The sequence below is a fragment of the Herpailurus yagouaroundi genome, unplaced genomic scaffold (genome assembly GCF_014898765.1).
Source record: "Herpailurus yagouaroundi ecotype Mexico unplaced genomic scaffold, PumYag 221, whole genome shotgun sequence".
Lineage (NCBI taxonomy): Eukaryota > Metazoa > Chordata > Mammalia > Carnivora > Felidae > Herpailurus > Herpailurus yagouaroundi.
The window spans coordinates 831,087-858,040 of NW_024412452.1; the positions used below are offsets into that span (position 1 = coordinate 831,087).

At 39.9% G+C, this 26,954-nt stretch overlaps 1 protein-coding gene across 1 annotated transcript in view; it reads right to left on the bottom strand.

Moving 5' to 3' along the window:
- Window positions 1–26,954, bottom strand: part of DNAH6 (dynein axonemal heavy chain 6) — a 224,725-nt gene that overhangs the window by 102,124 nt on the left and 95,647 nt on the right. Inside the window, exons 32-42 of the mRNA XM_040458369.1 lie at window positions 25,933–26,081; window positions 24,469–24,576; window positions 20,307–20,862; window positions 19,391–19,513; window positions 15,110–15,292; window positions 14,148–14,291; window positions 9,799–10,020; window positions 8,840–8,987; window positions 6,902–7,059; window positions 5,339–5,470; window positions 821–992 (exon numbers count right to left, since the gene is read on the bottom strand). Of these exons, the coding sequence (XP_040314303.1) occupies window positions 821–992; window positions 5,339–5,470; window positions 6,902–7,059; window positions 8,840–8,987; window positions 9,799–10,020; window positions 14,148–14,291; window positions 15,110–15,292; window positions 19,391–19,513; window positions 20,307–20,862; window positions 24,469–24,576; window positions 25,933–26,081 (2,095 nt within the window). The remainder of the gene's footprint in view (window positions 1–820; window positions 993–5,338; window positions 5,471–6,901; window positions 7,060–8,839; window positions 8,988–9,798; window positions 10,021–14,147; window positions 14,292–15,109; window positions 15,293–19,390; window positions 19,514–20,306; window positions 20,863–24,468; window positions 24,577–25,932; window positions 26,082–26,954) is intronic.

The window sequence follows — 26,954 nt, forward strand, 5'->3', positions numbered from 1 at the left end:
TTGCAACATGTTAAGTGAGAACTGTCACAGCTCTTTAATATACATATATATTCATCCAGGCCGCCCCTGCCCCGCTGCCCCAACCCCTGACCTTTACACTGTTTTTCAGGACACCAATTCCCTCTCTCATTCTCTCCCAATGTTCAGTCCTCACCAAATGCCCTTGGTCCTTCTGGCTTCTACTCAAATTACTCTGAGTACTCCGAGTATTAATATAAATTGTAATTGTAAACATAGTTGTAATAATACCAAGTTACAACAAAAGCAGTGACGTATAGCAATCCTCCAAGTGTTCACTCTATGGGGGATCCTTCACTTCCCACAACACAGTGCCGAGAGGGTCAGGGAGCACATTTACTACACGCACAGGTGTAGAGAGCAGACAGGATGAGTCATACAACAAAAGAACAGAATCCCTGAGTAGGCTGGAGAGGATGGGACCCAGTGTCAGAGAGAGTACTGGCACGTGGTCCGAGTAGGGACACGTCAGCCATTGCAGTAGGAGGGAAGGCAGATGCAGGTTGTCTAGGAGAGTTGGAAGATAGGGCAGTCTCGTTTGATTTCTTCTATTGTTTTCAGTGAAATAAGAAGACAGGTCATCAGCTGGGAGCAAGAAATGGAAAGGGATGCTGGTGGTCTGAGGGAAGCCGTGAAGTAGTCAGTCTGGGGTGGGGTTTGGTGGGGACCTGAATAGGGAACATGTAATGAGATTTCTGGGTGTGGCACAGACACTCATCTACATACAATTCTACTGAGAGACTGGGGGTGAATGGAAATGAAGGGAGGGTGCAGGTCAGAGAATGAGGGTTCCATACATTACCTTGTACACATTTGGATAAATCCCTCAAGTTAAAGATGTAATGGGACTTGGCTGGTGTTGGCAGAAGATCAACACTCATTCTGTTATAAATCTCAACTGCAGCCTCTACAATGTTTGATGCGGTTTGCTTTACAGCTGGTGGGAAGTCACTGAGGAAGCCATTTAAGATGGCCTAGAACAAGAAACATAATGTGAGAGGGTTAGAATTTTTTTTTTATGATGATGTTTTTCCTAATAATAACTAGAAAGTTGGATTCCAATGCAAGGACATATGGGTGATAAAACTCTTCCATTCACTTCAGAGTATGTCCCCTAGAGTGGGCGCACTCCCGTCTTCTGAGATTGGTGATCCCTGAGCCATATTTGTATCTGACCAGAGAATGGACCAAACTTACTCTCCGTGTAATTTAGACTTCTGCTTACTGTGTGTCCAGAGGGTCATTGTGGAATGCCCAAACTCATCTGGAAAAAGTCCTCTCTCTGATTTTTATGGGTGAATTACTAAGAGTTCCATAGACTTCGTCCTCATGTATGTTTAAAGTACAACTTACTCATAACAGCACCTCTTCCCCCCTTTAGCGTCCCCAGCATATGGCCCCACCCTGTGATTAGATCAGGAACACAGAAGTCTCCTTTGACACTTCCCATTCTCTGTCCCCCCCAGTCAAGCTTGAATACATTTCTTGAATGTCTGCTTCCCTGACATGAGCTCATTCCAGCCCTGACTCTTTCATGGGGGCTTCTTCACCCTTTTCTTCTCTCACTGGCCTCTCCATTTCCATTCCTGTCTTCCTTCAGGCACTGCCTCCCCTGTCAGTCCAGGCTCACTGTACCCTCTTCCCCATTGCTCAGCGTGACCCAGCCACATTGGCCTAACCACCCAGGCTCTCTTCTCTCTCAGGGTCTCCACGCATCTGTCCCCCTTCCACTATCTGCTGCCGCATGGCTCTCTGCTGGCAGGGACTTTTTGATTCTTGAGTTTTCGGTTACTTGTCATCTCTTTAGAGAGGCCTTCCCTGACTCCTCCTGTCAGTGTCTCTTATGGCTCTCTGATCTTCTCATATGTTGCCACAATCTCAAAGTTCTTATTTACTAGCTAGCCTGCTGCCCCCAGGTGCTTGGGACAATCATAGATTTTTAAAGAGATAAGTTCCCATCACTATTAACCTTGGAGTTACTCATGGGAGAAGCCACCAGAACGCACACCAATGCTTGTAAGTCAGTCCTTGTGACTTTAGACTTTTGGCTCATATAAGACATATTTTAAAATCAACCCAAGTATTTGTTTCAATGAGCCTCCTTGTTAAACATTAGTTTTAGCACCTTATGAGGGCTATCTTTTGAGGTACCATCCTTCTGGGACCCCAACATGAGTTTAACATGCTCCATATGGCCCACATTTTGAGTAGGACCATCCCAACATATATAAAATAAAAATGTTACTACACATATTGTATATAAATTATATATTAAAAAATTAAAATTGTAGTCTGTTTATTCTCCATCACACAAATTATATAGTTATAGATAGTTCATTCATCTGTTTATTATCTGGCTCCATCGTGGAAGCTCCGTGAGCACAAGGATGACATCTGATTTGTTTAAAATGTAATACCAACGTCTGGCACATGGGAGCTGCTCAACGAATATTTGTTCAGTGAATGAAATTAAGAACTACTAAACTGATATTCGTAAATTACAATTAGCATGTCGTTATAGAGTTTACCGAGGACCAGGGCGTGGTATTCTATTTAATGGTCTGCCTTACATGGCATGTCTAGCAACTTTGAAAAGCTTCTACTAAGAATACGCACACAGGACCGAGCCAGAGTTCCCACAGTTTGGGGGAAGGACGTTTTGGCCTGAGGACATTGTTAGTACTTCATGGAGTTGATCTTTTTCTTTTTAAGTTTATTTATTTATTTTGAGAGAGGGAGAGAGAGCGAGCATGAGCATGAGTGGGGGAGGGGGAGAGAAAAGGGAGGGAGAGAGAATGCCAAGCAGGCCCCACACTCAGTATGGAGCCCAGCCCATGCAGGGCTCTATCTCCCCACGGTGAGATCACACCTGAGATGAAATCAAGAGTCAAATACTCAACCGACTGAGCCAGTCAGGCACCCCGTTCATCATTTTTGATTACTGCTGTTACATCTTTCTAATTAGAAATGACATCTACATCATCAATCTAATTTGTTGTGTGCTGTTTAGTTGACCTTTAGGATATACAGTGATGCACATTTTTTGTGTATAAATTTCCAGTAAGTAAACACGAAGATGTGTATGAATGTGGCTCAAGGATGAGTCAGTCACTCATAAACACACATAATCCAAATCACAGCAAAGGCATCCTTAGTGGTTTGCTCCCTGCATATGTGTGCTGTTTGGCTAACTTGCAACAGACTATCCAAGAAAGTGCAGTGAAACTACTAATTGTTTTCCAAATAATCGATGGTTGAAAACATTATGTGCATCCTATAAATATACTATACATGTACTATGTAGACTCATCGGCTTCTTTCATACAGTGGAAATAAATCAGTTATTCATGTTGCTAACGACAGATTTACTTTATTGATTTGCTTTTCTTCAGTTCTTGGTGGTCCCCCAAGTTCTTTTTCCTCATACAGTGACCAAGGACAGGGAAGGTGGGGTATGAGGTCTTGGGCACTGCTTAGATGGGTTGTGATGAACGTAGAGTTTGGGATCCATGGATCTAGAGCAAATTCTTTTCTTCTACAGGTAAAACATCCTGTCTATTCTGACAGTGAGGAGTATAGGCTTCCCCACCTGAATCTAGTCCAACCCAGCGGCTCCGGGATCTCTCAGTTTTGCCACATTTCATTTCCATTTTCGCCCCCAGTTAGTGCAAGTTTTAAATATTCGCCTGTATGTTACAATGAAAGGAAACAGTTCCTGCTTGTTTTCAGCTGGGATGTACTTGCCAGATGATGTCCCTGTGAGTGACACATTTCCCATGGACGTGACAATCCTACAGGGAGAGGGAGGAGGCTGAGGGTTGGGAATCATTTCATTTCCAGGAGGCCAGATTCCACATTTTCCTTCCCATCCAAGAAAGCATTGTAGGATGATTAAGAATGACATTTTTTGTTGGGATAGCCTTGAATTTGCTCTCATTTATTGAAATATGAAAGAATTAGCAAATTCAGTACTTTATCATCAGGCATAGGCTACCTGGGACATACTTCTCTGCTAATCATATCACAAAATGTGTCAGGATAGTATGTTTGGGAGTCACTCATTTCAAACTTCAAAATATACACACAGGGTTTCAACAAAAGAGGGGGGGATTCAAAAAATTCTTCTAATGCCTGTGTTGGTCCCTGTTACCCACTTCATGCTTTGTTCTACACTTTGTCATAGGAGATAAGCTCCCAGCCTTTCATATTTGAAAGTATTCTACCAAACAAAAGTTTAAAAAAACAAAGTTTTTCAAAATGTGGGGGTTCTTATGTGTCATTTTGGCATTAGCTCCTAAACAACTTACTGAAACTACCTCACATTTTTTAAAAACAATTTCCCATGGATGTAAGCTGTTTCAATATGAAAACCACTTTCCATCTACTAATCGTTGTGTACATGTTGGCTCTGTCCTTTTTCTCCTCAAAGAGGGTCCCATGGGAAGGAGAGGCCAATGCTGGAGAATGCAGTGGCTCACTTGCAGCCAGTGTCACTGCCCCTCTTTGGCTTCCAGGTGATTTACCAGCAAAGTCAGCTTCTCCAAACCAGTCACCAGTCTTATCCCACCTGTATGTCCACATTACCATTTTTTGCCCCTGTGACTGCATTTACCCATGAGCCTTCTGTTCCCAAGATCTGTTCCTCCCTGTCAATTCTGGTCCCCCAAGACTCAGCTCACCATCTTCTCTATGAGCTTTTGCTGGTTGGTGATGGCATGCTGTCTCATGTGTTCTCATCATCCTACTCAAAATAACGTTGCTGAGCACTTACAGGGCAGGCACAGTTATATTCCCCCATTTAAAGGATGAGGAGTGGCCCCATGGGAAGTTTGTACAGGTGGAAGAAATATGGGTGGTTGTTTTTGTTGGAGGTGGTCGTGGCAGTGAGGTGATGAATTCTAGATTAGGTGTGTTATGCTTGAGCTCCTTGGGGTATCAGGGACTCTGATGGGCAAGTGGGCACAGGGACCTGGTGGCCAGCTATGAGAGGAGCACAGAGGCGGGGGGGTGGGTGGGTAGTGGGCAAGATCTGGTGACTGCTGGGAGGCAAGGGCCAAAGATACAGCCGTCCTTAAAGGAAGGAGCTGTGCTTTGACAATCTTTCTGCATTCCTAAAACTGTCTCTGAGATCACAGACACAGAAGGCAGTGATGCAAATGCCTGCAGCTACTGCCCAGTTGCCTCTGGGTTTACCTGGTTTCTGCTCAGGAAAAGGGACAGGTGGGCTCCCCAGAAACACAACAGCCTATTTTGACTGTGGGAGTTTTAGAACAAATATATTTTCTTTTTCTCTCTTGCCTAGGTTTAAATTCATATTTACCTGAAAAATCTGTTTCAGACTGTGCTCTGAGGGCGTCGGAAGGCACAGCATGCTGAAGTGTCGGATAAAACGGGGAGTCACAGGGTTGCGGCCACCACCTGGAGGTGCACATGCCGAGACGATCGTTACATCCTGTGTGGGAAGAAATCCATGTGGGTCACCCAGCAAAGAAAGAGATGAGATCTGCCCATGCCAATGGGAGGCCTCAGAACCAACACTTTTTTGAGGACCTACCATATGATAGGATTACGTTATGTTTTCCCACACATTATCTGGCTTCATCCTCACAACAACCTCGGGAGATCACTACTGTCACTCATTTTGCAGACAAAAAAGATCAAGACCCTGGGTGGTTAAGTTGTTCAAGGTCACTCAGCTATCACATCTATCTGTATAAACACACCTATGTAAAAATTTAATCTTAAAAAATTGTTAACGAATTGTATCTTGGGTTAAAATATATTCATTCGACAAATATTAAGTATAGTTTATTCTTATTATTTGTGGTAGTTATGTTTGATAAAATCAGTGGAACACTGAATTAAGATACTGATCCATGGCTCCTTTGGGAAAAACAGGGTTATGAGCCTTTGGTCATAACATTTTCAATGGGCCAATACACGATATCGTAATTGCCTCTGGTCTTGACCCCCTTAGACCACCCCTCCTCTGCAGCCAAGGAAATCTTTCCATAATATTTCCTCTAGAGACAGAGCACCTCTTAGAGGATAAATCCACATTCCTTGTCATGGCAGCATGGCCCCCTGAGCTGATCTCTGCATCTCCTGCCACTTTGGTGCCCACATTCCACACCACCATGGTGTTCTACACTCCCTGCTTTGAGATGCAAAATGCTCCCTTTCCTTGCTTTGCCACGCTCGGACTGCAAAACCCTTTTCCAACATCACCTCTTCTGGGAAGGCCTCTCTCATCCTCAGCCCAGTGCCCAGCCCTGCCTCCCTCCAGTCTCTCTCCACTTATCATCCTGCATTATAAATACAAACTACCCCCTGAAGCTGAGCCCTCGGGGAGGTGGGCCTGTCTCACTTGTCCATGAATCTCCTGAATAAAGGGGCAAGAATATAATATAGATTAAATAACTTGAGTCACATATTAAAAACACCAAGTCTATATGTTAGAGGCTGAATTGTGTCCTCCTATTCCCCCTGGCCAATCATATGTTGAAGGCCTAGCCTCTGGTATCTCAGAATGTGACTATATTTGGAGACCGGTCTTTAACGAGGTAATTAAGTTAAAATGAGGTCATTAGGGTGGGCTCTACTCCAGTAGGACTGGTGTCTTTATAAGAAGAGGACATTTGGACACAGACCGACACAGAGGGAAGATCATGAGAAGACACAGGAGAAGATAGCCATCTGCAAGCCAAGGGGAGAAGCCTCAGAAGAAACCAACCCTGTCGACATCTTGGTCTCAGACTTCTGGCCTTTAGAACTGCGAGAAAATAAATTTCTGTTGTTTGAGTCACCCAGTCTGCGGTATTTCGTATGGCAGCCCTGGCAAACAAGTTTTAAACACACAAAGTAATTTAAAACGTAAAGCAACCTGTATGTCTTTCCAAAAGAGTTTGTTTCTGTCATAAAATCCACCAAAATCTTGATACTGCCGAAGTAATTCAATTGGAGGCTGAGAGCCATAGCGGTCCAGTCTGGGCATGTTTAAATCATCAACAAAAATCACAACTTGTTTGTTTCCTGGTGCTCCTGGGGAATAAAATGAATTTAAGAATTAAGATTTGCCATTGGAAAATGTAAGACAAAGCTTAGGTAAGGCTTTGGACCCAATGAACACCCTGTAGGTCATAATGAGCTCAGTTTGTCTACGTGAGGAGGGCCCCAGCAGGGAGAGATGGACAGGGCTGGGACACCCAGACTGTCAGGTGGGTCCTTGCCCTCACTCCCAGAGGTGCAGGATGATGTCAGCTTTCCAGTCAGGACTGGATCTTTCTCAATACAAGGCACTGCCACTTCCCTCACCAACTGTGTGGCCTGGCATGGGGTGAGGAAGGTCATTTTCTTTTCAGGGCAGAAAACAGAAGCACTCCAAAGTTCCCTTACCTAATTGCACCACCCTCTACAGGGAAAACAGGGCTGGAAATCCAGTACAGTGGAGTTTCAGAATGCCATATTTAACTTAAAGAAAATCTATATACATACTGGTAGGAAAAAAAAAACGGACTAATGACTGAGAAAAGAGAACAACTTAAGCAGAGGAGGTGACCCCACCCACTCTGGCATCCAGCACTTGCCAATAATGAAGGAGTCGTGGCAAACTCAGTGCCCCACTCCATCCTCCAGATCCCTGAAGCAAAGAAGCAGGACAGGAGTGGGAAGGGGCTCCAAGAGAATCATTCACAAAAATATGGTCTCCCACTACAGAGATTAGTATTCGTTGCCCTGTGCCTACCAGAGTACAAAAAAGGAAATAGAGAGGAGGCAGTAAACCAGCTGGTATCCCCACAGCTTGGCACAGCAGGGCCCATTAGATAACAGACAATGTGGAAGGCAGCTGGGCTTGGCTAGTACTCCACCCAAGAGGGCTGTGGGCCAGCCAAGTGGACCCAGTACCAACAACTGCAGATATACGGCTGGAGGGTGGGACTGAGTGGGGGCTAAGACCTTGATTGCCAACATCAGGGGACTTTCCAATTGGGAGGCCAATCCCTGACCAGTACACATCTTGTTGGGGAGTTCCTCGCAGAGCCTGCTCCTAGAAGCTTGCCACACAGACAGCGTTGACAGTCATTCAGCACCAGCAAGAGAGGTAGGGACGATCCACACAGAGGCTCATCTAAATGCCAGTTAGGGAGAACACTTGTCCTTTCCTCTCCTCCTCCCATCCCAACACACCAGAGCCTCCTACAGAGAGGGCCAGAAAGGGCAAAAGGGCATCCCATGCCCCTCTCCACCTCCAGCACCATGAGCCACAAACCAGGTCTACAACAGAGGAGAGGAACAGCTTAAAATTGGGTTTGGGATCAGAGCTTTACATGAGACCTGATTCAAAATAGGTGCAACTGACCAGAGAGGTATACTATTTATCTAAGCAGTTAATATGGGATCGTGAGGGAGATCCCACAAAGCCTGGCTGAAAGCACTGGCTAAAGAAGAAATGTAGACAGTTTCATGCCAATTCCTTGCTCAGTTCAGGTAACTCAATGCACCAGATACAAAGTAGTTGTTTGTTGGTTTGTTTTAAATAAAGGGAAATCCATGCAGGTTTGACAGTAGAGCATGCACGGAGAGGGAGAGCCACAGACTAAAGGTGTTCTGAGTTGAAGGTGATGATAGAAATAAACTCCTTACTCACTAAACAGTAAGATACATGGATATATGGCACAGGAAAGAATGTCGTTAATAGATCCGCCTTTATAAATACATTAAACAAAGAAAATATGCATTTGTAATTTTATTACCCATTTTGTTTTTGTGATTAGTTTAATAAATAATTTGTGTAAGACAAATAAAACTGGCTAACACTTACCTAGTATATTTTTTCTTTTCCTTTCCAGTTTTGACTCAATGATCTCTTGTGTTCTTGCAGATGAAGTTTGAGCAGAAAAGTTTAGATAAACAGGAACATAGGCAGCTGATTCTTGAATTCGATTCAACAATCCTTTTGCAATGACAGACTTTAAATTTAAAAATACGTTAACTGATTTCATATTCAATATGCTTTTCAATTGTTTACATCAGTAACAATCCAGTACAATGAGTAAGAAACAGGATAAAAGGAGATAGGTCAAAGCTAGATCAAAATGTCTGCTTTCTTCTTCTTGGAGATTCCATTTAATTATATTTATCAGAGCCGAAGAAATATTTTAATCAGCAATCTTAGCAAAAGTTTTAATTTTAGTTTTATACCAGAATCCACCTTGGTTCCTATCCAAGTCTCAATTTGATAGCACAAGTCACAGAAGAACCCAAATTTCTTCTAGAAATAATTTAGAAGGTCGCCAGTGAATTTCTGTTTATGTGGACCTACCCCTGAAACCCAAAAGACCAAACCATCAACATTTCCCGCTAGAGTCCACCTTTTCCAAACCCCACTGTTGTGCCAGGTAGAAGTCAATGGGCAGGAGGGGACAGGCTCACCTTTATCAATAGTCTGCTCAGGATGCAAACTGTTCTCACCAATTCCCACCCTAATCTTTGTAGTGACAGCCCCAGAAATTCCAAGGGATACAACATAACCCACAATTTTGGTCCTCAGGGTCTTCTGGTTTATGTGTTATCTACACCAAGGATTTATTCAGAAACTGGCAGACCTTGGAGTAATTCCCAAGATAGATACAGATTCAGCATAGTTACATTCTTCCTGAAAAATGATCAAAATTCAAAAGAATTTCCTCTGAAAAATAATATGTTATTTCTGGGGCTTACAACTCTAAGTCCACCACACCCTCATTTTTGGACAGACCTTGTTTCAGGTAGGTTTCCTACCTTGCCAACTCCAGTTATTCCAGTAAACAGCACTGAATGCCGGACTGCCAGTAGTTTTTCCATTAGATATCCAAAGCGCACCGTGTCAGTTGTGGGGACTAGCATTTCAAAAAAAGGAACATCTCGGCTGTACTTAAAGGTGGGTATGATTCGTTCCCAGGGATCCAGTCGTTTGGTGTCGAAGTCCATATGAATGCTCCACAGATCACCAGAACTGGGAAGCTAGAGCATAAAATTAAGCACCACTTTCAATAGGATTGATACGCAGCAATAGAAAAATTCACACATAAACAAAGGTAGTCATGGAATATGAATCTATTTGGGTTTTTTTTCCCTTTGTAGAGAAGTAGTTGTTTAGGTATCAGAGTCCAATACTTTAAACACAACCATGCAACACAACGCATAAAAAAAATCTGATAGATTGATTATGCTAAAACCTTAGATTAGAATTGTATGGAACTAGAGAGTGTTATGCTAAGTGAAATAAGTCATACAGAGAAGGATAGACACCATATATTTTCACTCTTATGTGGATCCTGAGAAACTTAACAGAAGACCATGGGGGAGGGGAAGGGAAAAAAAAGTTAGAGAGGGAGGGTGCCAAACCATAAAAGACTCTTAAAAACTGAGAACAAACTGAGGGTTGATGGGGGGTGGGAGGGAGAGGGGGGTGGGTGATGGGTATTGAGGAGGGCACCTGTTGGGATGAGCACTGGGTGTTGTATGGAAACCAATTTGACAATAAATTTCATATTTAAATAAATATATAAATACATAGAACTGTAAAGCATTTTCAATTCAAGTCAACATTCAGGGGCTTACTCCTTGCTGACTAATATGCTTGGGGAGATGGAGGTGTGTGCTGAATGAGAGCCTCTGCCCTCAATGACCTTGAAATTCACATGGGGGACAAAAGCATATCAGTTAATATCACAGAGAAGTGGGGTTCTAATGGAGTTAGTACACTTACAAAGGCAGAACAACTCATGTCTACTTGCAGGGAGTTATGGTGGTGGCTAGAGATTCAGGAAAGCTTCCAAGGGGTGGTGATGTTATAGTTCAGACTTGAAGGAAAACAAGGAGCCCACAGGCAAGGAAGGAATGAGAAGGGGAAGGGGGGTGAAGACAAGGCTAAAGGCATGGAAAGTGCCATGCATGCTGGGAAATACAAGAGCAGTATGTACAGTGAGAGATGAATATGAAAACACAGGCAGGGGCCAGGTTATGAAAAGCCTCCCTTTTCAAAGCAAAGTGCATGGAGCAAGAATTTAGGCAACGATTCTAAGCAGGTGGGTGACATGATTAGATTGCATTTCAGAACGCTCATTCTGGCAGCGTACAAAGAAGCTGTGTTTCAAGCTCATTTGACAGCAACTCTTAATAAGAAATCCATTTTACATGGTGACCTAGTACATTCACAAATATGTGTCTACAAATATGTATAAACTTTACCCCTACTATCTGCAATTCACTTTGGGGACAGCATGTGTGTGCATGTGAGCAGGGGACGGGTGGAGAGAGAGAGAGAGAGAGAGAGAAAGAGAGAGAGAGAGAGGACATTCCAAGCAGGCTCCACACTGTCAGTGAGGAGCTGGCTGTGATGCTCAAACTCAGCAACCTCGAGATCATGACCTGAGCTAAAACCAGGAGCTGGATGCTTAACTGACTGAGCCATCCAGGCACCCCTACTCTATTTTCTATTTTATTCTATTTTTAAAAAACATTTAAGGTGTATTATTTTGTCTGATTTTACAAGGCCAGTTTAAGGTGTTCTTGATATGTAAATATCAATGTAACTACCCTTGAATCATGATGTAGAACATATCCAGAACCTCAGAAAGCTTCTTTCTTCCCCTTCCCCATCAATACCAGCCACACCTCCATCCTCCTCTGAGATAAGTCACTGGTCTACCTGTCTGGTGTTATTTGTCTACCCTTGTGCTAAAACCATAGTCTCTTTGATCACTTGCATTAGCCCCAGAAACAGAATGGGGCCTACCATGTAACAGATTTTCAATAAACATTTGTTGAAATGAATACTGAATGCTTGTTTTGCACCTTCTCCTACTGCCCTCTGATGATCCCAGATCTTTTCCCTTGACCCAGAGGGGTCTGTCTGTACCAAATTCCCAGATGTCCTTAATAATCTTATCCAATTATGATACAATCATCTTGAGGATCCAGGAGGGTTTCATATCTACTAAAAGGTCCTAATCCTTAGGGCTCAGATTCTTATGGATTTTTTTCTTTTGGTAACTTTTAACTTTTATATAATTTAAAACTTACAGAATAGTTAAAAGAATAGTGCAAAGGACTCCATATATTCTTTATCTATATTAATTGTTTACATTTAGCCTCATTTGCTTTATTATTGTATTTTTCTACTCTTTGAGAGTTAATTGTATACACTATTCCACCTTATCCTAAATAACTGAGTGTGTATTTCCTAAAGAACAAGAATATTGTCTTATATAATCACAGTAAAATGATCGAAATCAGGAAATTGAATAGCGATATGTTATTATCCAATTTACATTCCATACTCAAATATTTCCAGTGTTTTTTTTTTGTTTTTTTGTTTTTTTGTTTTTTTTAAGAGAGAGAGAGAGAGAGCATGCCGATGGAGAGAGGGGTAGAAGAAAACAGAGAGAATCCTAAGCAGGTTCCATGCTCGGTGCAGACCCCAATGCAGGGCTTGATCCCATGACTCTGGGATGATGACCTAAGCCAAAATCAAGAATTGGACACTCAACCTACTGAGCCACCCAGGTGCCCCTGCCAGTGTTTTTAATAATTTAGGCATTCCAGATGTATTCCCATCATTACACTTAGGTCATGCATGTTTGAAAGGAATACTTCAGAACTGAGGTTGTGTCCTTCTCAGTGCACTATGCCAGAAGGCACAGTTTTGTCCTAATACTGATGTTAAATTGATTTCTTAGTTAAGGTCGTGTTTGCAAGGTTTTTTTTTTTTTTTTTTTTTTTTTACTGTAACAATACTATTTCTGTCTTTGCAATTAATCAAATGATTTGTAGGAGATAATTTGAAACTATGTAAGTATTGTTTCTCATCAAACCTTCACCCACTAGGTTTGGCATCCATTGATGATTCCTGCCTAAATCAATTATTACTATGACAGTTACAAAGTTATGATGTTCTAACTCCATCACTTCTCCTATGCAGATTACTTGGTATTCTTCTGTGAGATGGAGCTCTTCCTTCTCCCCCTTTATTTATTTATTCGTGTATATTTTTATTTTGAGTATGGACTCACAGGTTTTTATTTCGTGCAAAGACTTGTAATCCCATACCATTATTTATTTTGATGCTCAAATCTGCCCAGATTTGGCCAGTGGTAGCCCTTCATGAACTGGCTCCTGCGTTGACATCATTCTCTGAGAACTTCTTTCCTATCTGACATAAGAAGATGTTCTAGGCTCATTCTGTACATCCTTTGTCCCAGTGGCTGGAATCAGCTATTTCATTAAGGAGCCTTGGTTTCCTTTCATGGAGAGCAGTATTTAGAAATTAGCATACCTATGCTAATTGCTCTTGAGGTGTCCTTGCTTCTAGTTCCTCTTAGCACACAGAACTAGGCAATTTTTGTATGTATGAATATATGTATTAATTTTCATATATATATATATATATATATATATATATATATATAATCCATGAAAACCATTACTTCCAATTACAGTTGGAATTCTTGGAATTGCAAGAACACAGGTACCTTCTAATCTTTCCCCTTCCATATTTGTAAATCCCTTTCTAACAGTGAGAAACCTGGTTGGCATTATCGTCAATATATTTATTCATTTGCTCAATCTTAGAATGTACAGAAAGCAATTTCTGAATTGTCAAACCATAACACTGTGAAGAATAAGTGTACTAACTAGAATTCAATATATTGTTTATAGTAGGGAGTTTTTATATAATTTTTTTGAGAGAGAGAGAGAGCACGAGTGGGAGAGGGGCAGAGAGAGAGAGAGGGAGAGAGAGAATCCCAAGCAGGCTCTGTCAGCACATAACCTGATGCAGGGCTCAAATCCATGAACTGTGAGATCATGACCTGAGCTGACACCAAGAGTTGGGTGCTTAAACAACTGAGCCACCCAGGTGCCCCTACTTTTATACCTTACTTTCTTCATATGGCTGGGAGAGAATTATTAAAAATTTTAATACAATAAATGCTATCTATGGTTTTAAAAAGGTAATAATTTTAGAAACCCTTATAGTGAAGGATTTTTATATTTGCAGTAGAACTAAGTCTTTTAAAATTCTAGTCTTGAAATTTAATTGTAATGGTTCAGTTATTATTTTAAAATTAAATGTATTTAGCTCTTACCCTGGCATCAGGATTATCATCAAATTGTGTTCTAATAAATGTATCAAAGGAATCCCAGTAGTTTTCAGTTAGATTTCCACCCAAAGACCATAAATAACAGAATATAAAAGTCTGACATAGTACTGTATTCAGTTTTATTTGTTCCTGAAAGAATAAAGAGAAAGAATTTTAGTATTTTACTTGTTCACATAAAAAGAATCCTTAAATTGCAAAGTCTAAAGATTGTTTTCTTTTGCTTAGACTCATGCATTTAAAAAAAGGGCATATGGGGCGCCTGGGTGGCGCAGTCGGTTGGGCGTCCGACTTCAGCCAGGTCGCGATCTCACGGTCCGTGAGTTCGAGCCCCGCGTCGGGCTCTGGGCTGATGGCTCGGAGCCTGGAGCCTGTTTCCGATTCTGTGTCTCCCTCTCTCTCTGCCCCTCCCCCATTCATGCTCTGTCTCCCTCTGTCCCAAAAATAAATAAAAAACGTTGAAAAAAAATTAAAAAAAAAATAAAATAAAAAAAGGGCATAGTATATGTTTCTTATAGTTGACTCAACAGTTCAAAGAGCAACGTTTTATAGTAGTGCATATTTAAATACTCTGATGAAAACACGAATGACAAGGAATATGTAGAAAAAAGCTCAAATAGGTCTTTCAACTGACTATTATAACTTTGTTTATACCTGCATGAAGGTATTTAAACAGCTGCTAGACAGACACATATACCAGGAATGCATTGTAGAGTATGTTGTAGACTGTAAGGAATTTAAACATTGAGTAGAAGAATAAACTATAGGTTTTTTGATATTCCTTGCAACTTAGAGATTCTATGAATCTATTCACAATCATTACTTGCCTGAAAAATTAACTTGAAAATCAAATGATCATTTTATAGAAAATTTAGAGTTGTTTATTTGCAAAGCATCTATATAACAATTTCATTTTCATAGCTATATAGCATTGAGGAAACCTTTCATACCATTGTCAAATTAACTCCATCTTTCCCAAATATCAAAGACTCCAATAAGCAACAGAGTGTAGTAACTTTGCTGATGTCCACTTGTGGGATTGCTTGGCTGCATTTTTTATTGACAAAATATAAACCATCATCAACATAACGTTGGAAAAGGTTCAATATGTATTCTTGGGTTTCCTCATTTAGCTGAAAATCATAAAAACAAATGTTTCAGTAAGACTCGATGAAATATATAATTAAGTTTAGAAATGGGTTAGTTTAAATCTGTGTATTGCAATATATTCTGTGACTTTTAATATTTATTATTTATTTATTTTTAAAAGTTTATTTGTTTTGAGAGAGAGAGAGAGCATGAGCCTGTGATTGAGTGTGTGAGTGGGGGAGGGGCAGAGATAGAGGGAGAGAGAGAATCCCAAGCAGGCTCGATGCTGTCACTGGGTAGCCTGACTTGGGGCTTGATGCAGGGCTCAGTCTCACAGACCAGGAGATCATGATCAGAGCCATCTGAAATCAAGATTCGGACACTTAACTGACTGAACTACCCAGGCACCCCTATTCTGTGACTTTAGGTTAAAGGGTATAAACATAACAAGATATGAAACAAATTGAAATTTTAAGAAAACCTTCTATAATTTGGAAGAGACATGGGGGAGATTCTGGGTAGTGGACAATATCCTACATCTTGATCTGGTAATGAGTATACAGGTGTTTATTTTATAGTCATTTGTTAATTGTCAACATAGATTTCAAGCAGCCTTATAATTAGGAACAATAAAAAACAAGAAGCAAAAAACAGCAATTTAAATATCTACGAAAAGAGAGGGAATAATTCCCAAAGATTTGAAAAGAATGCAATCCCTCTCACCATTCCTATTCAACATTGTACTATAAGTCTTAGCTAATGCAGTAGGACAATACAAAGAATAAAGAGTACACAGATTAAGAAGGAAGAAAAAAAAAAGTCTTTGTTCACAGATGACTGGTCTATGTAGACAATACCAAAGAATTGACAAAAAACTCCTGGAACTAACAAGCTGTTATAGCAAGATTGCAGGATACAGGGTTAATATACGAAAGTCAATTGCTTTCCTATATACCAGCAATAAATGAGTAGAATTTGAAATAGAAAATATAACACCATTTATATTAGCACAAAAAATGAAATACTCAGGTATAATTCTAACAAACTATGTGCAAGAGCTAAATAAGGAAAACTACAAGACTCTGATGAAAGAAACCAGAGATGATCTAAGTAAATGGAAAGATATTCAATGTGTATGGATAGGAAGATCCAGTATTATTTAGATGTCAGCACTCCCTAACTTGATCTATAGGTTCAATGTAGTTTGAATCAAAATACCAGCAAGTTAATTTGTGTATATGCACAAATTGATTATAAAGTTTATATGGAGAGGCAAAATACCCAAAATAGCACAATGTTAAAGAATAAAGTTGGAAGAATGACACTATCTAACTTCAAGACTTACTATAAAGCTACAGTAATTAAGACAGCATGGTATTGGCAAGAGCATAGACACATAGATCAATGAAACAGAACAGAGAATCCAGAGATAGACCCATACAAATACAGTCAGCTGATCTATGACAAAGAAACAAAGGCAATCCATTGGAGAAGGTGCACCTCTGTTTCATTTTCATTCATTTTCAACAAATGGTACTGGAAAAACTGGACATCCATATGCAAAAAAAACAAAGATGAATATAGACACTGATATTACACCTTTCACAAAAATTAACTCAGAATGGATCACAGACCTAAATGTAAAAAGCAAAACTAAAAAAACTTCTGGAAGATAACAGATGAGAAAATCTAGGTGACCTTAGGTTTGGAAATGGTTTTCAGATTCAATGCCAAAAGCACAATCAATGAAAGAAAATTTGCTAAGTTAATTTTAAAATTAAAAACTTGTGTTCTGTGAAAGGTTATTAAGAGAATGAAAAGACAAGCCAAGCTGGGAGACAGTTTTTACAAAACACATAACTGACAAAGAACTTGTATCCAAAAAATTACAAAGAACTCGTGACACTCAAAAATAGGAAACAACCCAATAAAAAATGAGCAGGATTTGAACAGACACCTTACCAAAGCAGATATACAGATGGCAAATAAGCATATGAAAAGGCATTCATGACCACATGAAATGCACATTAATGCATGTTAAAAGAAGGAGACATACTTATTAGAAGAGCAAAAATCGAAAACATCAACAACACTAACTGCTGGTGAGGATGTGCAGCAAGAATTCTCATTCATTGCTGGTGGGAATGCAAAATGGTACAGCAATTTGGAAGACAAACTGGCAGTTTCTTACAAAGCTAAATAAAATTTTACCATATGATCCAGCAATCACACTCCTAGGTATTTTACCCAAATGAGTTGAAAACTTAAGTCTATATAAAAACTTGCACATGGGTGTGCCCAGGAGCTTTCTTCATAATTGCCAAAACCTGGAAGCAATCAAAATGTCTTCAGTAGTTGAATGGATAAACTTGGTAAATCCACATAATGGAAAATATTCCATTCAGAACCATTCCATTCAGAGCCAAAAAGAAATGAGCTATCAAGTCACAGAAAGACATGGAAAAAACTTAAATGCAAATTATTAAGTGAAAGAAGTGAATTTGAAAAAAACCACATACTATATGATCCCAATGACATCACATTGGAAAAGGCAAAATATGGAGCAGTAGGGAGGGGGTATGGATGGATAAATATGTGGAGCACAGGTTTTAAGTCAGTGGAACTATTATGTATAATACTATAAGGGTGGATACATGACATTACGCATTCATCAAAACCCACATGATTGTACAACACATTTGTAGAACACATTCATACATGAATCCTAATGTGAACTATGCACTTTAGTTAATAGTAATGTATCAATATTGTTTCATCAGTTTTGACAAATCACTTTCAACAAATGTACCACACAAATGCAAGATGTTAACAGGAAAAACTATGTTTGGAGGAGAGGGAATATATCAGGACGCTCTGTACTTTCTGTTAAACTTTTGTATAAACCTAAAAGTACCCTAAATAATACATTCTATTAATTTAAAAAGAAAAGTAAATTTGGGAAGGTTTAAAACCTTACAGTAGTACATGATACATGCTCAATTCTTTTTTTTTTCAATATATGAAGTTTATTGTCAAATTGGTTTCCATACAACACCCAGTGCTCATCCCAAAAGGTGCCCTCCTCAATACCCATCACCCACCCTCCTCTCCCTCCCACCCCCATCAACCCTTTGTTCTCAGTTTTTAAGAGTCTCTTATGCTTTGGCTCTCTCCCACTCTAACCTCTTTTTTTTTTTTTTCCTTCCCCTCCCCCATGGGTTTCTGTTAAGTTTCTCAGGATCCACATAAGAGTGAAACCGTAAGATACCATATGGTTTCACTCTTATGTGGATCCTGAGAAACTTAACATTCTCAATTCTGAAAATTATTTTCTTTAATAATGTACTCTGAAACTAGAACACATCATTATTAAAATGTTGATGCCTAAGAATGAAAAAACCAATATTTTTCTAATTCATCTTTGGAGGGGAGAAGCAGAAAGAAGATGGCTTTCTTGGTGGGGGGTGTGGGATGGGGCACAACATTGCAAAAGACCCCTTGTTAAGCTAAGGCAAAGAAAACTCCTATTTTAGAAGGGTGAAGGTGCAGAAGATGATATAGAACTGAATTGTTCCATATAATAACTAAAAGCTTTCCCTCACTTTGGGTGGAATGTTTCCTCTGAGGTTAAAACACATCTTGGGTCACAGACCTAAGACTGGGTGGGAGGTAAACTGGTTTTCTTTTCTCTCAGCGGTGTTAGGGCCTTCTACAATCTAAATACAATGACAGAGCCTGGACCGAAATGTTCTTTTTCTTCATTGTGATTCCCTCTCACTATCGCCAGCCTTCTGCAAAATCTTTTTTAATGCGGCAGCCTATTCTGTGTTTGGGGGACTCAGGGAAACAGTTTGTGCTTGTACTGGAGAGGAACCAACCTGGGGAGGATCCAGGCAGAGTGGGCAGGAATCGGAGCGGCTAGGTAGCCTGGTGGGCTGAGCTTACAAATAATGGGGACAGATTTGGGGGGGATATAAACATTTCTGGAAGATCCCAAGAATTCTTAGGGAGAGGCACTAGGTACAATGCTGGAATTCTCTCCACAAAGTACATGAGGTCTTTCTTAACTTACTGAAATTTGGGCAAGCAAGAGCCTCCATCCTGACAGATGGATGTGTTGTGGAGTATCTGGTTGCACTTACTTTTTTAGAAATATTCTTCATCCATGTTTTAACATAAGGCATCCATTTCAGTTCTTCGGGATCCACAAACACCATTCCACATCGACTGACTGTTGCAGGAGAGGCAACTCTTAGGTCTTGCACCTAAAATTGAAGGGAATTGAACAAAAAAATAGCTAATATAATACTTCCTTATTTTTCCATTTTCAATGTTAATGAGTCACATGTTTAAAGTTAACACTGAAAGGCTTTATATAGAAGAGAGTGTAATCAGAAACGGAGAAGGAAAGTTAAGTGAAGCATTAGGTGAAAAAAAACCCCACACAAATATAAGAGGATAATTTCAAATCCTTATGGGAAGGTATAGGTATTTCTTTTTCCTCCTTTGCTTTCCTCTTTTCTCCATTTTCATTCTTGTATCTCATACCTAGCTGAACATAGGACATAGTAGGCATTCAACCCATGTTTGATGAATGAATACAGCAGGAGTGGTATCTTCAGAATATTTTATAGCCGTACTTGGTCCACATTCCTTTTCCAATCTCTTCACTAAACATTCACACCGCAGAGGGGTAATTTTTCATAGTAAATGTAACTATTTTTTTTTTTGCTTAACTTAGAAAGCATTTCAAATCATGTAATGTCATCAATATATACGTTAACTACCACCAAAGGAAAGGAAACAAGTGCTGAGGAAGATAGAATTTATTGCATTTCCATTTATAGACAAACAGGAATATTTGAGAGACTTTGGTTCTCGGGATGCACACTCTACTATAAAAGGACAATTTGATAAATATGTAAACAATTTAGTACGTGAACAAAACACCATGGGATGCCTTATAGATAGTAAATGAGTTATGGGCAAGAAAAAAATTGATGATGGCATACGAGTCTAATGAATGCTTTTGCACCACACTAAGGCATATATATTTACCTCAAAAAGCATGTGGATTTGAGGTGTGAGTTTGATCCTCTCACTGTTAGCCAGGCAAAGCATCTTGTTATCATCCAGCACTGTATTCATATTTTCAATCCAAAGAGCATCCACGGGCCCATCACTGATGATCCATTTATGGTCTTCTGAAGTGTCACTCACAGCTGCTCGGACACTTAGTGCCATCAAACCATCTTTCCACTCCAAGGTTATGTTATTAACTTCACCATATAATTCACCCATTGTAATTGATTTAGGATTAAGAACGTATGTTTTAACCGGTTGGTAAAAGGGATTGTCTAAACCAAGTTTTTGCAAATTCCCTAAAGTTTCTGCTAGTATTTGGTAAACTGTGGTCTTGCCACCTCCTGTCGGCCCGACTAACATAACACCGTGTCTTACCAGCATAGTTTCATAGAACTGTATCACTTTTTTAACCATACATGTCTCAGGCTGAAGATTTTTTCTATTCATGACATCTATAATTGTTGACTGCAATATACCATAATCATGTTCTGGAATTTGGACTCCAGGAAAAAGGTCAGATATAATTCCACTGAAAAAACACAAATAAAATCATTGGTAATTGATATTTCCCAATATTTATTACAATTAATTTATTACAATCATTGATTACAATGAGTCTTATTTTTCTCCTTGATCTTTTCTTCTGAACATGCATAGTACTAGTCTGTCCTATATGTTATAACAGAATCTAACATTTCTCTGATACTGTGTATGCTTTTTTTTCTTGTACCATAGATCAATGTTCTTAAGTATATTGGGAGCCTTTTGAGGTAAGGAATATCTCTTATGTGTTTGTATTGTTCGTAGTACATTGCATAATACCAAACATATACAAAGCGATTAATTTTTCAGTTTATTCAAAAAATTATATTTAGGGGTGCCTGGGTGGCTTAGTCGGTTAAGCGTCTTACTTCGGTTCAGGTCATGATCTCACGGTTCATAGGTTCGAGCCCCGTGTCTGGCTCTGTGCTGACAGCTGGGAGCCTGGAGTCTGCTTCGGATTCTGTGTCTCCCTCTCTCTCTGCCCCTCCCCCCCATCTCGTGCTCTGTCTCTTTCTCAAGAATAAATAAACATTTAAAAAATTAAAAATTATATTAATATCTCAACTTTTTCCAAAAGCATTTATGCATGCTTATAACTATATGGATATTCAGAAAAATAAGATAGAAATAAAAACTAATAGTAGGTAAAAAAAAAAAAGGGGGGGTGGGGAGTAAAAGAAAAATTAACTGTTTCTGTGGGAAGTACTTAATATGGGATATTTCTATGGGTAAAAAAGAAGCTAAATCCCTACCTCATACTATATACACAAATACATTTGTGACACAGTAAAGACTTTAATATAAAATGACAACAAAAATACTAGATGAAAATACAACAGATATGTTTTGTAATACTGTGGTTAAGAAGGTCTTTCTAAGGAAGACAAGAAATCTACAACTATTATTTTAAAGGTAAGGTGAAAAAATAAAAATAAACAAGCAAAAACCCACAAACTTGTGTGAGATAAAAGGCTTTATATATATAAACTTAAAGAATGATAGACTTAGCGCTGCCTGGGTGGCTCAGTCAGTTAAGTGTCCAACTCTTGATTTTGGCTCAGGCCATGATCTCATGGTTGTGGGATCGAGCCCCAAGTTGGGCTCTGTGCTGGGCATGAAGCCTGCTTAGGATTGTCTTGCTCTTTCCCTCTCTCTCTGCCTTTCTCTCTCTCTCTCTCAAAAAAATGAATAATAGACAAGTATTTCCAATTTTTATACCAGATAAAGTTTGTGATTTCCTACAAATCAATAAGAAAAAGGACACAACAGAAATATGCTCTAAAAATAATAAATATAAACGATTAATGAACACAAGAAATAATGCTCAATGGCACTAATAATTAAAGAAATGCATATTAAAGAGGATATAACTTTTGGTCTCTCTCTAAAACATTTAAGAGGCAAAAGGTATAGTCATAAAATCATTTATATAAAGGGGCATCTGAGTGACTCAGTTAACTGCCCAACTATTATTTATTTCAGCTCAGGTCATGATCTCATGGTTTGTGAGTTCAAGCCCCGCATCAGGCTCTGCGCTGGCAGCGTGAAGACTGCTTGGGATTCTCTCTCTTTCTCTCTCTGATGCTCTCTCGCTTGTGCTCGCCCTCAAAACAAATAAATAAAACTTAAAAAAATAAATAAGCAAAAGAGAAATCTTTAAAAAATAAAATCATTTATATAAATATAAATGTCTTTGGACATCTTAATAGAATCTATCTAAATTAAAAATGCCCATGCTCTATAAAACCTAGGAAACTTACTAAAACTCATTTATAGAAGTATCACACGTGTGCAAAGATAAATGCATAGGAATTTTCATCACTGTGTTCTGTCAAAAGGGAGTAGACATGTGTTCCGGAAATCAGAAGATCTGACAGAGGACAAAAGCCAAGAGAACTCCAGCATAGTCATAAACGGACATCCCAGGATGACCAGTGCTCACCAGGGCAATGGGCAGGTAGTCCAGATTAGAGCAGGAGGACAGGGGTTCCAAAGAGACACATTTGATAGAATGTTTTATATAATTGAAGAAGTTTTTTTTTTAAATTTTTTTGTTAAAATTTTTTTTAATGTTTATTTTTGAGAGGAGGGGCACATGGGGGAAGGGGCAGAGAGAGAAGAAGACACAGAATCTGTAGCAGGATCCAGGCTCTGAGCTGTCAGCACAGAGCCCGATGCAGGGTTCAAACCCATGAACCGTGAGATCATGACCTGAGCTGATGTCGGATGCTTAACTGACTGAGCCACCCAGGAGCCCCAGAAGGGGCTCCTTGTTTTGTTTTTAAGGAGATTTACACATACCCTGGGAGAATTTGAAAATAAATTATTGATAGATTTATACAAAAGTAGGTAAAAGATTAAAAAAATAAAAACTAAGGCAATTAACAAATGCAGGGATAAGAAAAAAAAACAAGAGAAACATAGCTCAGCTGTGGATACTATTTATATAGCTATAATTAATTTTCAAAACCCTGAGGGCGCCTGGGTGGCTCAGTCGGCTGAGTGTCTGATTCCTGTTTTTGGCTCAGGTCATGATCCCAGGGTCATGGATCAAGCCCTATGTTGGGCTCCACGCTGAGCAGGGAGCCTGCGTAAGATTCTCTCTCTCTCCCTCTGCCCCTCTCCCACTTCCATCTTCTGTCTAAAAAATTTTTTTTTAAATTATGGAAACCCTGGACATTTAGCTCAAGTTAGACTGCAATATAACTATGGATAGGATGGGTAGAGGGAAAGAGGTACATGCGCATATCCTCATCTCCCATTTACCAACTTTATAGATCATACCTAAAACTGAAAAACCAAGAAATAGCATAAACACGGTACTAAAAAATATGGGGAAATAACATAACAAGCAAACAAACAAAACAATTGAAAAATGATTGCCTTTGGGAAGTGGGAGTTGGTGAAGGGCACAGAACTATTGTTTCTCATGAGACTAACTTATGACGCTTAAAAATCTTTTTATGTTTATTTTTTTGAGAGAGGACAGAGGAGAGAGAGAGAGAGAGAGAGAGAGAGCGAGTGAGCACAAGAAGGGGAGGGGCAGAGAGGAGAGACAGAATCCCAAGCAGGGTTCGCACCATCAGAGCAGAGCCCGATGTGGGGCTCAAACCCACAAACCATGGGATCATGACCTGAGCTGAGATCAAGAATCAGGTGCTCAACTGACTGCACCCCCCAGGCACCGCTGTGATGCTTTTTAAAACTACATACAAATATGGCTTGGATAAACATAAAATTTAATAGTAAAAGTAGAAATAGATAAAAGTTCAATCACATTTTATGTTAAGCCCCGAGTCTTATGTTTTGGGGTCAAGAGTTTTTCTTAGGTCAGGAATTTGTAACAAATGCTAATTTGTATAACATATAACCTAGTGACCAGTATTTTGAAAAAATAAAAATAAAAAAGATTGGATTGATGCTTAAACTTTACTATCTTTATTTTACATTAGTATTTTTTAAACTGCAATAAGTATCTCTAGAAAAGATGAGGAAGTTATTACCTTGTTAGAGACAGACATAACTGAAGAGAAGACTATCCTTTACCTCTACACAGCAGCTATGTTTTATCCTATAACATCTAGAAACTTACCTGAACAGAATAGCATCATCTGTTAGGAATTTTGGCAAGTTGGAGTCTCGTAAAGCTCTTATCAATACCACATCTTCACTTAAGTGTGGATTCTCCCTTTTTAAGGACCTAAAGGAATAATTCAGATGATGTTTGTGGGAACCTAATACTGAGCATGATTTTCCAAACCTGTGGGTCAGGGATTCCCCTTGCAAAAAGCTGTGGAGGGCACCCCCCTGTGGATTCCTGCTGGAAAGAGAGGATCATTTTTCCTTGCATGGCCAGCATCCACATCCATCAGAGAGCAAGGACAGGTCAGGAACTGGCTACACAGCCTGGAGAATGAGAAGGTATTTTTTTCAACTTCCCCCCATCAATCCAGACTTTATCCAACCTGAATTTATAGTTCCCTGAATGCATCATAATGATTCACAGCCCTATGACTTTCTTTTCTCTCAGCCCAGAAGGTCCTGCTTTGCTCTTTTGACACCCCTTATTTCTCCCTCAAACCCCAAATCCTCAAACTGGATGAGCCCAGTTACTCTCATCCTCCAGATAGTTCCTCCATCACCCTCCACAGTGAACCTCGGGCATGGCCCTATGGTTTCCCCATTCATGTATCCTAGATGACTGCTCCTGTGTCTGTCTCACCCACTGGTCTATAGTTGTATTCTTGGGAGTGCACAAGTATCTGAACTCCTTAGTGTCCTTGGTCTTTACATGGCACTCCTGTCAAGGGGAGAAATACTGTATCTGGGAGGTTGAAAGAAAGAACAGAGAAGGGCAAGGAGACATGCGTAGAGCCCAGGGATACAGGGGCCAGGCAGGAAAGGCCCTGGATGTGTGGAGCCTGTGCCAGTGAGTCTAAAAAGAAGAGACAGATTGCCTCAGAGACTCTGGATAAAGTAGGGGTTTCAGAGGTAGGAGCCTCAAGAAGTTACAAAGGGAGAAGCCGGGGCCTGAAAAGAAGAAACCAGAAAGTTGCTTTACTAGAAACTACAAAGAAGCTCAGTCATGGACCATACTGTAAAGGCAGAGGCAGAGGCTAAGATATAAGCCTCGAACAAGGGCAGAAAAATGAAACCAAACTTCCTCTCAGAGCTTTGGGCTTTGTCAGGTGACACATATAACTTAAATTACTGCATATGCATAACAAATGGTACCTTGTAAGTCTAGTCATCCTACCTCATAGTGGTAAAGGCTTCTGTACTCTAAACACAAATGTATGTGATGAGTTCAGGGGAAATGAAAGCTAGTGGAAGCCTCATCGAGACTCAGGTTCAGTGTGGGGCCAACCAGAACTGTCAGGAGATGAGGAGATGCCTCCTTTGACTGTGGCATAGGAGTCAAGGTAAAATGATGACAGCGGCTGCTAACATTTACCAATCACTCTCTACGTTGCTTTAAGAGCCGTCTGTGAATTAGTCATTTAATGCTTTGATTACATGGTTTGGAATTTCACTCTTGACCACTTTGGTTTCTTACCCAGCCATGACCAGTACAGACTTCACAGCTCTCATGCCAAAGTCGTAGTGATCTTGCTGAGAGAGCTGTTCACTGCAAAGCTTATACATCTGGGTCATTTTTCTGGCTAATATTTTACTGGATTCAAATCCTTCAGAATATAGAATTACCTAGAATAGAAAAGAACAATGCAATACTTCTTATATTGTGTGGAGAGCAGTAGATTAGCATAATACCAATGTGTTCAAAATCTACTTTAGGCATTATACCTCTCCAAGTTGTTATATCGTTTAACAAAGAAATGTGATGATTGAAGGGAAATGGGTTTTCTGTGTTACAGGAAGGCAGAAGGTGGGATATTCTACAGGGATGCCGGGGCACTGATTTTGCTTTCCTTCTATGGATGAAGATGTGGTTGGTGACATTTGGTTCAAGAGGCAGCAGAACCCAGTGCTTGAAGATGCTCACATCATGGAGGTTGGATGGTGTTGTAAGGCCTGAGTACAAAGGCAAGACTTGAGTTTCTCTGGTCTGACAGGAACTCCACCCTGTAGACAGAATCAGTGATAGCTGTGTTCTCCCTTTAGGCTCCCTGAATATCAAGGGAAGCTATGCAGATTTGCAGCCTCTCCTCTGCGATAGGAGGCTACCTTGCTTCTGACAAGTTTCTGCATTCTTGGTTAAAGAAATTGGATGATGACAGTCTAGGGGAGTGTGGACCCTTTCTCCAATCCATAACCTACTCAAATCACTGTGGCTGGCTTCAGAATCGGGATTTGAAAGGATGTAGACATTTGTTTCTTTATTTTTTAATTTTTATAACATTTATTTATTTTTGAGAGAAAGATAGAGACAGCATATGAGCAGGGGAGGGGCAGAGAGACAGGAAGACACAGAATCCAAAACAGGCTCCAGGCTCTGAGCTGTCAGCAGAGCCTGATGCAAGGCTGGGACTCATGAACTATGAGATCATGACCCGAGCTGAAGTCGGACGCTTAACCGACTGAGCCACCCAGGTGCCCCATGAAATGATGTAGACATTT